General features: G+C 49.8%; 1 protein-coding gene across 1 annotated transcript in view; it reads left to right on the top strand.

The window, feature by feature from the left end:
• sh3bp2 (SH3-domain binding protein 2) overlaps positions 1 to 10457 on the top strand; it is a 13336-nt gene extending 2879 nt beyond the window's left edge. Inside the window, exons 2-14 of the mRNA XM_084483221.1 lie at positions 1263 to 1402; positions 1987 to 2089; positions 3199 to 3316; positions 3471 to 3538; positions 4664 to 4749; positions 5001 to 5072; positions 5674 to 6161; positions 6336 to 6661; positions 7014 to 7137; positions 7276 to 7331; positions 7611 to 7686; positions 8850 to 8909; positions 8997 to 10457. Coding sequence (XP_084339347.1) covers positions 1263 to 1402; positions 1987 to 2089; positions 3199 to 3316; positions 3471 to 3538; positions 4664 to 4749; positions 5001 to 5072; positions 5674 to 6161; positions 6336 to 6661; positions 7014 to 7137; positions 7276 to 7331; positions 7611 to 7686; positions 8850 to 8909; positions 8997 to 9131 — 1852 coding nt within the window. The 3' untranslated portion in view covers positions 9132 to 10457. The remainder of the gene's footprint in view (positions 1 to 1262; positions 1403 to 1986; positions 2090 to 3198; positions 3317 to 3470; positions 3539 to 4663; positions 4750 to 5000; positions 5073 to 5673; positions 6162 to 6335; positions 6662 to 7013; positions 7138 to 7275; positions 7332 to 7610; positions 7687 to 8849; positions 8910 to 8996) is intronic.
• The last annotated feature ends 65 nt before the right edge of the window (positions 10458 to 10522 follow it).

Raw genomic sequence — 10522 nt, 5'->3', positions numbered from 1 at the left:
CACTGCATTATTACTGTAGTTACATTATTACTGTAGTTACATTATTACTGTAGCCCACATCCTCACTGCATTATTACTGTACGCTATTTCCTTTGTAAGTTAAAGGAAACACAATGATTGTTATACACTTATTCAAATATACTTATGAAAACTATATTCAATTCCGACCAAGATTCTACCCTCTGCACATTTAATGCTAATAGTGTGTAATGTGTATAGTGGTAACTGTGTAATGAGTATGCTGTAGGGATTATAGTAGTATAATATGTCGTAAGTATAGTACTGTAGTATTTCATGAGAATAGATGCGCATAGTAATGAAGTGTGTAATGAGTCTTTTAATTTGGACTGAGATCATGTCAACATATGAACTACATTTAGTCTGTTCCACGATGAGTCACTTGGTGAGGCCTCTGTCTGTACACATGTGAGTATTGACAATATGTGCCATCACCTCTAAGGTTCAAAGCGTACTTTTGTTTGCCTGGTTGTGACCTCGTGACCCTGCCCACTCCTGTAGTTATGTGTGTTTACGGTAGTGCTCAGAGATCCGCCTCCAGAGCTTTACTCACTGCCTTGGAAGAGGTTATCTCCTCTGTCCACCGTAATCTGCTGCTCCATCTCTCTGAAGCACAACGCCCCCTGATGACCTGACAACCCCTCTCCTCTCCTCTCCTCTCCTCTCCTCTCCTCTCCTCTCCTCCCTCTCTCCTCCTGGTACCTCCTCTCCTCCCCTCTCCTCTCCTCTCCTCCCTCTCTCCTCCTGGTACCTCCTCTCCTCTCCTCTCCTCCCCTCTCCTCTCCTCTCCTCTCCTCTCCTCCCTCTCTCCTCCTGGTACCTCCTCCCCTCCCCTCTCCTCTCCTCTCCTCTCCTCTCCTCTCCCCCCTCTCTCCTCCTCTCCTTGTCTCATTTTCTTTCTTATCCTCTCCCCCCTCTCATTGCTCCCCCTCCTTCTCTGTTCTCCACCCATATCCTGTCACCTTCCTTCTCCTCCTCTCCTCATCTCCTCTCTGCTCCTCTCTACTCCTCCTCTCTACTGCTCCTCTCTACTCCTCTGTCCTCTCCTCTTATTTACTCGCTTTTCTTTTCTCACTTTAAAATGTTTTCCTCCCACCTCCTCCTCCTCCTCCTCCTCCTCCTCCTCCTCCTCCTCCTCCCCCTCCTCTTCCTCCCCCACCTCCTCCTCCTCCACCCCCTCCTCCTCCCCCACCCCCTCCTCCTCCCCCTCCTCCTCCTCCTCCTCCTCCTCCTCCTCCCTACAGATCCATGGCCTCTCTGGACCACTGTTGGCCGGCCCCTATGCGGGCGATCGGGGCCCAGAACCTCCTGACGATGCCGGGGGGCGTGTCCACCTGTGGGTACCTCCACAAGAAGGGAGGCAGCCAGTTCAGCCTCCTGAAGTGTGAGTCCCGCCCTCCTCCCGTGTACACGCTCTCATTGGATAAGGATTACATCAATGGAGTACAGGACAGTGATATAGATCTCCTCCTCCTCCTCGTCTCCTCCCCTCCTCCCCTCCTCCTCCCCTCCTCCTCTCCTCCCCTCCTCCTCTCCTCCTCCTCTCCTCCTCCCCTCCTCCTCTCCTCCTCCTCCCCTCCTCCTCCTCTCCTCTCCTCCTCTCCTCCTCCTCTCCTCCTCCTCTCCTCCTCCCCTCCCCTCCTCCTCTCTCCTCTCCTCCTCCTCTCCTCCTCCTCTCCTCCCCTCCTCCTCTCCTCCTCTCCTCCCCTCCTCCTCTCTCCTCTCCTCCTCTCCTCCTCTCTCCCCTCCTCCTCTCTCCTCCCCTCCTCCTCGTCTCCTCCTCTCCTCGTCTCCTCCTCTCCTCCTCCCCCCCTCCTCTTCCTCCTCCTCTCCTCCTCTCCTCCTCCTCCCCTCCTTCTCTCACTCCCCTCCTCCCCTCCTCCTCCCCTCCTCCTCCTCTCCTCGTCTCCTCTCCTCCTCCCCTCCTCCTCCTCCTCTCCTCCCCTCCCCTCCTCCTCCCCTCATTAGGGCCTCTACGGTACATAATCCTCCACAAGGGCTGCCTCTACTACTTCAAGAGCAGCACCTCCGCTGCCCCCCAGGGAGCCTTCTCCCTCAACGGCTACAACAGGTTAGCATCTCTTTTATTTGTAAACAATGTGTAATGCTTCACAGTCCCATGCTTAGGCCTATTGCCTCGTTAGGCCTATTGACGCACAGGAAGTGATGCCATTACCGCACAAGGCCGAACACATGGATGAAACCGTGGGTGGATGATAAGAGGAAGAAACAAACTAAATTGGGACTTCCTTGGTTTGAGGAAATTGTGTTTTTTTTTACCTTCAGTTTCATTTTTACTTTCAGTTCTTTGAAGTGCTCAGCATAGAGCTGTTATGGTTTTGTAAACTGTTACTTCTCTTCAGTCATTTTAGAGTTGTTCTATCAATCACAGTGGTTGCTTTATGTTATCTAGTTGATATAATCTGGTATAAACTATCCTTTATTATATATTCTGGTTTCTGAACCTGATGTAAAATCTGTCCTGGTTTATAAAGTTTTATTTAATTGAACAGGAACATATAATCTGATTGCTATAATCTGGATGAAATAAAGTGATTGATACACATACGCATAATCAGATCGACCTAATCTTGATGTTATAATCATCATTTTATATTATATAACCTGATCTATTCCAGGGTGATGTCCCCTACATTATAATCCTATGTTATACCTGGATTACAGGGTGATATTCCTGGATTATAATCCTATGTTATACCTGGATTACAGGGTGATATTCCTGGATTATAATCCTATGTTATACCTGGATTACAGGGTGATATTCCTGGATTATAATCCTATGTTATACCTGGATTACAGGGTGATATTCCTGGATTATAATCCTATGTTATACCTGGATTACAGGGTGATATTCCTGGATTATAATCCTATGTTATACCTGGATTACAGGGTGATATTCCTGGATTATAATCCTATGTTATACCTGGATTACAGGGTGATACTCCTGGATTATAATCCTATGTTATACCTGGATTACAGGGTGATATTCCTGGATTATAATCCTATGTTATACCTGGATTACAGGGTGATATTCCTACATTATAATCCTATGTTATACCTGGATTACAGGGTGATATTCCTGGATTATAATCCTATGTTATACCTGGATTACAGGGTGATATTCCTACATTATAATCCTATGTTATACCTGGATTACAGGGTGATGCGGGCGGCGGAGGAGACCACCTCCAGTAACGTGTTTCCATTCAAGATCGTCCACTTCAGCAAAAAACACAGAACCTGGTTCTTCTCTGCAGCCAGCGAGGAGGAGAGGAGGGTGAGCCCTGACACATGAATACATGAATGTGCGTGTGTGTGTGATCTGCTGCGGCTTTCCTTTACCGCATGATCCTGATAGCACACACACACACACACACACACACACACACACACACACACAGTCCTGCTGTAACACTGCTGTCCCTCCACAGAAGTGGATGAAGTCGCTGCGCAAGGAGATTGACCACTACAACGACCGGAGAGAGTCCCTGATCTCTTTGTAAGTCTGCAGTGAATCCAGACGTGTGTGGTTATGAGGAGACAGGAGATGCAGCACCCACGACCCCATGCAGACCTCATGAGTCACTCTGAGCACCACCACTGAACCATAGAGAGTGGGCGGAGGTCTGGGGTGGAGGTTCTGTGTGAACTCTGTGTGAACCATCGGTTCCTGGAACCTGTTGTTACCGACTAGTACTACGTCACTAGTACTACGTCACCTCCCTCCAGCAGGGCTCACTAGAGCCAGGTCCCTCCCTCCGCCAGGGGCCTCATTTATAAAGCTGTGAACCCTCCCTAACACACTGCCTACGCCCAAACCTCACAATCTGCCGACGCACAAAATCATTCAGATCTATAAAACTGCGGCGCACAGCTCTACGCACTCTTCTCGTTATTAATACCAACGTGTGGTGAAGTTTGTGCTCGTGCACAAGCGCCATGCTCCTCCCAAGATCGTCCCATAATAGTATTAATATTAATATTAATAGTAATATATTAATAGTAATATTAATAAAACTTAAGTGATACAGTTGGTCTGGCCGAGGATTGTGATTTGAATGGGTTGTAGTGTGTTGAACATAATAATTGCCTTAATTCATATTTCATAATGGGTGCTTTTTATAAAATGAATAAATAAATCCGAAGTCATAGTATGTGGTGCGCAATGTGCGTTTGGTACCAGGAGGTAGCGTGTTCTTCTTCTTTTGGTGTTGTTGGCGGTTTGCAAACCGATACGGTGCATTGCCGCCACCAACTTCCTGTTGTCGTCTCCGGAGATCACTGTTTGAAACACTTAGCGGGACCTTTACTCCAGGGTGGAAGGATGCGTAGAACTGCACTCTTCTCCGCAAGGAATTTTTCTATAAATCACAACGTTGGCGGTGAAAGATGCGTACGCACATTTCATACCTGCTTACCTTTATAAATGAGGGCCCAGGTCCCTACCACCTCCACCAGGATCAGAGGAGCAGGTCAATGTAAAGTCAAACCATTTCCAGTAACCGATGGATGACTTGGACCTGTGATGTTGGTCAGCTGCTATATCTGTTACTGAATCTCTTCCTGTCGCGACCATATGAGGTCATGTTCATGTACTCTATGTAACAGCTTCCTGTTTCCATAGCAACACAGACTCTGATGGAGAGAGTTTCTATGGCAGCATAGAACGACCAATGGATATTAAACACTCTGAAGACCACACAGAGGATGGTAACACCTTAACACACACACACACACACACACACACACACACACACAAATGCAAGCACAGACACACATACACGCCACACACACACACACACACACACACACAAATGCAACACAAATACAAATGCAACAACCACACACACACACACATACAATTTCATACACGTGCAACTGCTTGCAGACACACAAAAACACACAAATACAAACAGACACATGTTATGTCATTTTAAATGTTATTTATTCCCTGTGTCAAGACTATATGGAGGAAGATGAAGATGAAGATGACGAAGACTATGTCAAACCTGACAGTTCCCCAACATCGACAGGTACACACATTTACACACACACAAAACAAACACACACACACACACACGCGCACACACACACACATGCACACATACACAAACACTTCTGTATGTTCGATTTAGTCTCTTGCCTTCATGAATCTTTGAATCTGAATCAAATCTGTAATCTTTTTTCTTGTTTGGTTGTTTACTTTGCTTAAACATATTTTTGTTATTCCTTAGATACTTGCTAATTACTTTTTGTCTGCTTCCTGGTTCCTCGTTAATTACTTTACATTAACTTCCTGTTCCTCGTTAATTACTTAATGTTAACTTCCTGGTTCCTCGTTAAGTACTTAATGTTAACTTCCTGTTCCTTGTTAATTACTTTATGTTAACTTCCTGTTCCTCGTTAATTACTTTACGTTAACTTCCTGGTTCCTCGTTAATTACTTAATGTTAACTTCCTGGTTCCTCGTTAATTACTTAATGTTAACTTCCTGGTTCCTTGTTAATTACTTTACGTTAACTTCCTGTTGCTCGTTAATTACTTAATGCTAACTTCCTGTTCCTCGTTAATTACTTAATGCTAACTTCCTGTTCCTCGTTAATTACTTAACGTTAACTTCCTGTTCCTCGTTAGTGTTTGACCCCCGGTCCTGCGCCGGTCGCCCCAACGTCCCCCCCCCGGCCTACCCGCCCCCCCCGGTGCCCGCCGCGCCCCGCCCCCTGACCTCTGACCCCTGCTCCACCAAGTTCCACCAAGGCCCCGCCCTCCCCCCCCCCGTGCCCCCGCCCAACAAGCTGTCCCCGTGCCTCCCCCCCCGGAGGGCTCCCCCCGCCTCCCTCCCCCCCTCCCTCCTCAAAGACCTCGGGAGGAAGGGCGCCCCTCCCCCCCCTCCCCTGCCGCCCAGCTGCTCTCTGGCCCCGCCCCTCCCCCCGCCCCCCAACGCCAAGAGGCTCCTCCTCCTGGGGCGGGGCTCTGTGCTCCCGGAGCAGCGGCCCCCCGCCGCCACCGCGCTCCTCCTCAACGACCCCCCCGCCCGGTCGCCTGGCAACAGTCCCCGGGGGCTGCCCGGTAACCAAGGGAAACCGCCGCCGCCGCCGCCACCGCCGCCGCTGCCTCCTCCCGTCCCCGCCCCCTGCCCCCCCTCCCCCCACCGGGCCCGCCCTGCTCCCCCCCCCCTCCCTCCTCAGCCCAAGCCCCCCCCCGCCGCCGCAAGACCGGCCCCGCCAAACATGGCCACGCCCACCCTCCCACTGGCCACGCCCCCTCGGACACTGACCACGCCCCCTCGGACACTGACCACGCCCCCTCTCCCCCTGTTCACGCCCCCTCGGACACCGGCCACGCCCACTTGGACCCCGGCCACGCCCCCTCTCCCCCTGTTCACGCCCACTCGGACACCGGCCACGCCCACTTGGACCCCGGCCACGCCCACTCTCCCCCTGTTCACGCCCACTCGGACACCGGCCACGCCCACTCTCCCCCTGTTCACGCCCACTCGGACACCGGCCACGCCCACTCGGACCCCGGCCACGCCCACTCGTAACCCGGCCACGCCCACTCGGACACCGGCCACGCCCACTCGGTCAGCGACCACGCCCGCCGTAGCCCAGAATGCACCTCAGTAGGTTGAACTATGATGTCATGTTTTTTAATTACAGGCCACTGTTAGCATATGGCTAGCTGACGCGCTACACTTACAGTTAGTTTAGGGCTAGCTGACGCGCTACACTTACAGTTAGTTTAGGGCTAGCTGACGCGCTACACTTACAGTTAGTTCAGGGTCAGCTAACGCGCTACACTTACAGTTAGTTTAGGGTTAGCTAACGCGCTACACTTACAGTTAGTTTAGGGTCAGCTAACGCGCTACACATAGTTAGTTTATTGCTAACATGATACACCTACAGTTAGTTTATGACCAGCCAACATGTTTTCTATAGTAGTTGATATAAACATGAGGCTCTGGTCTCTCTCAGGAGAGAGTCCCCTGACGGTCAGAGTTTCCGGACGTTGGCGGACGAGATGCCGGAGACCGGCCGCAGGAAGCCCGGCCCGGCCCAGACCGGAGAGGACGACGACGACGACGACGACTACGAGAACGTAAGCGGAGCGACTCTGGACGTGTGCTGTGGACTCTGCCTGCTTGCGTGTGCGTCTGTGTTGTACTGTGTTGTGTTGTGTAGCGTTGTGTGGTTGGTGTACGTTGTGTTCTGTAACGGGACGTCTTTCTGTTCACAGGTTCAGCTGCCAGACTCTGTTTTCATTGACACCACAGAGACCAGCAGTGTGGAGAAGTGAGAGACGTTCACCGTTCACCGTTTAGCCTCCGCACCCGACGCACGGCTGCTGTCCCCACCTAGTGGCCGCCCGGAGTAGTGTGTCTGTGTGTGTGTGTGTGTGTGTGTGTGTTCACTATATTACTGAATGTTTCCCGCTGGTCACCATGCAGCCCCCCCCCCCTGTGTGTTACTGTGTTAGGACGGTTGAATGTGAAGCCTTTACGTTGCTTTGATTGCCTGCCGGTCGCTACAGCGCTATACGAGTGCATTCTACTGACCTGTTTCCATCTACAGGTTGTTTAAAGAGACGTCCTCAGCACCCCGCGATGGACTGTATGGAATCAGAAACTCAGGCACTAAAACTAACAAGGTGAATGGATGGATGGGTGGATGGATGGATGGATGGGTGGATGGGTGGATGGATGGATGGGTGGATGTATGGATGGATGGATGGGTGGATGAGTGGATGGGTGGATGGGTGGATGGGTGGATGGATGGATGGGTGGATGGGTGGATGGGTGGATGGATGGATGGGTGGATATAACAGGATTTGTCCGGTTTACTGAGAGCTGAGGTTAATGCTGTCTGTTTCAGAATTTAAATCAGCCATGATTTTCTTTCCCCCTCTCGCTCTCATTAACATAAATTATATTCCAAATAAGTGTTAAGCAGCTCCCAGAGCTGCATCTTGGTTTTGTCCGACAAGCGTCAGCTCATACAAACGGCCCTGGCTGGTTTGGATTCTGCGGTCACACTCCACTGAGCCTGCTCACGGACTTGTTGAGTTGAGTCTCGTTCTGAGTACGTTTATATAACGGGGTACTGAGCACCTCATTAACATTCAGGAGGGAGCGTTTAGGCTCTGTTCAAATCAGTTAGTAAGACCTCCTACACCTCTGTACTGAACGACCACGCTGGCTAAAGCACAAGAGTACAGGCTCCTGCACCGCGTTGAAACCCTTCACGTCTTACTGCCGCCACACGCTGCGCTCCCACACCAGCGAGATCGCTCAGAGTCTCATCCTTGTCATACAAAGCAAGCAACCATTCCACCATTTTAAACAACATTAACGTCACATCCACTTCTTGGCAGCGAAGCCAATGATGAAATAACATCTAAGCTCTTTTTCAGGCATTTCCAAAAAGCCTCAAAATAATACAAGCCCAACCAGGCTGCCTCCATTTAACCTGCGGGGCCGTTACACCCCCCCACCCCCCCCCCCCCCTCGTATCTGGGCCTGCTCTGTTAGCGTGCACAGCGTTGTGGAAACACACAATCAAAACGTGTGGATGTGTTCTTTTGAGGACACCATTGGAGATCGTATGCACTTAGCTCGGCCACAACCAGGATACGAGCACACAGCTCTGGGAGCTGCTCAACACTCATTTGGGATATAACGGAGTGAGTTCAGTATGCGCGTGCATCGCGGTGGATTTACATCTGCACATATCAACCGTCAACCTGGGCTCTCTGCAGACCGACTCAGTCCTGGAGGGTAGAGAGAGAAGCTGACGTGTTCTCCTGTGCTGCAGGTGCTTGTGGTGTGGGACGCGAGTGTTGGGAAAGCCAGGAACTACCGTCTGTTTGAGGAGGTAAGAGTCTCCGTGCACCTGTGTGACGATGCACCTTTCATACAACACGGCTGTACTCAGAGTGGCCTTCTACTCCTGTTGCTTCAGGACCAGAGGGTGTTCCTGGATGTGGACGTGACCTTCCTGTCCCTGGAGGCTCTGGTCGAACACTACTACACCCACCCTCTCCCCCACCACGGCTCCCTCTGTCTGCAGACACCTTACGGGGACTACCCCAGGTGACCCCTGACCCCTGACCCTCTGTCTGCAGACACCTTACGGGGACTACCCCAGGTGACCCCTGACCCTCTGTCTGCAGACACCTTACGGGGACTACCCCAGGTGACCCCTGACCCCTGACCCCTGACCCTCTGTCTGCAGACACCTTACGGGGACTCACCCCCCCAGGTGACCCCTGACCCCTGTAAGTCATCTTAGCCTTTGGTGGACTGAACCTTTCACCTCTGACCTCTGACCCGGGGTCACTAGGACTAGACCTGGAGCTCAACAAGTACACCAGCGGAGCGGCTCCATGTGGTTGTCTGGAGGTCCAGACGTCCAGCAGAGAGCCTCCTCTCACTGGAGCCGCTGCCTGGAGTAGGGAGGAGTATTCACAACGCTGACCGGAGACGAGGTCGTATGGAACGGCCCACAGGAGCTGCTCTACATATAGCGGTGTGCTACGGTACACACTCACATCAATGGACCAATAGCAGCACACGGATCGAATGGACCAATAGCAACTCATGGAACAAATGGACCAAGAGCAGCACACGGATTGAATGGACCAATAGCAACTCATGGAACAAATGGACCAATAGCAGCTCACATTTCTCTGATCAAACTTCACCATATGTTTAAATTTTAACTTTTAACACACAACAATTATCTATAAATATATAACAATTAACTATGTTTTAGGCTTAAAATATATATTTTTAAATAATAATCAATTTACGATGGTATACAACCTTAAAACAACTAAAGCATACAGTTCTAAAATACATTTCTAATGGACGGACACGCTACAGAAAGACTTGGAGGAAGTCATTTTCTTAGAGTAGCGGTCTTGGTTGCATCTTTACTTCTAAAATTACACATATAGAGAATATACTACTATCACGGTAACAAAATAATGAAGCTACTTTAGACACAGACAACATTCATAATTAGCTCTCCTGATAACAGCTAGACACTGTAGATGTTGTACGGAGGTTGGCCACAAGATGACGACGTAACGCTGTTTTATCTGAGACGGGCCGACGTACAGAGATACCTTGTAATGTCTCGTATGTTCGCGCTGCGTTGGACTGGAATAGAACACACTGCGGTCACCTTTAGACGAGTCAAATATAACTTACCGGAGATATTGTGTTCACACTGGTTAAAAATTAACTCCAGCGCTCCAGTTAAACAGGAAATCGTTTTGTGTAGGCTCAGAGAGTTATATTCTTACAGAATGTAAATGAAATATCAATTATATTTATTTATTATATTATATGTTAATGTCATTGTCTATCTGTATTTTCCATATAATATTTTGTATTTTGTATGAGCCATATACTGTAAATATATTGTGCATATGAAAAACACATTCATTTTCGATTCAATTACTGATATAAATTGCATTGAGA

The sequence above is a fragment of the Micromesistius poutassou genome, assembly GCF_964030765.1.
Source record: "Micromesistius poutassou genome assembly, chromosome: 18".
Classification (NCBI taxonomy): domain Eukaryota; kingdom Metazoa; phylum Chordata; class Actinopteri; order Gadiformes; family Gadidae; genus Micromesistius; species Micromesistius poutassou.
This window is presented reverse-complemented; position numbering and strand designations above follow the sequence as displayed.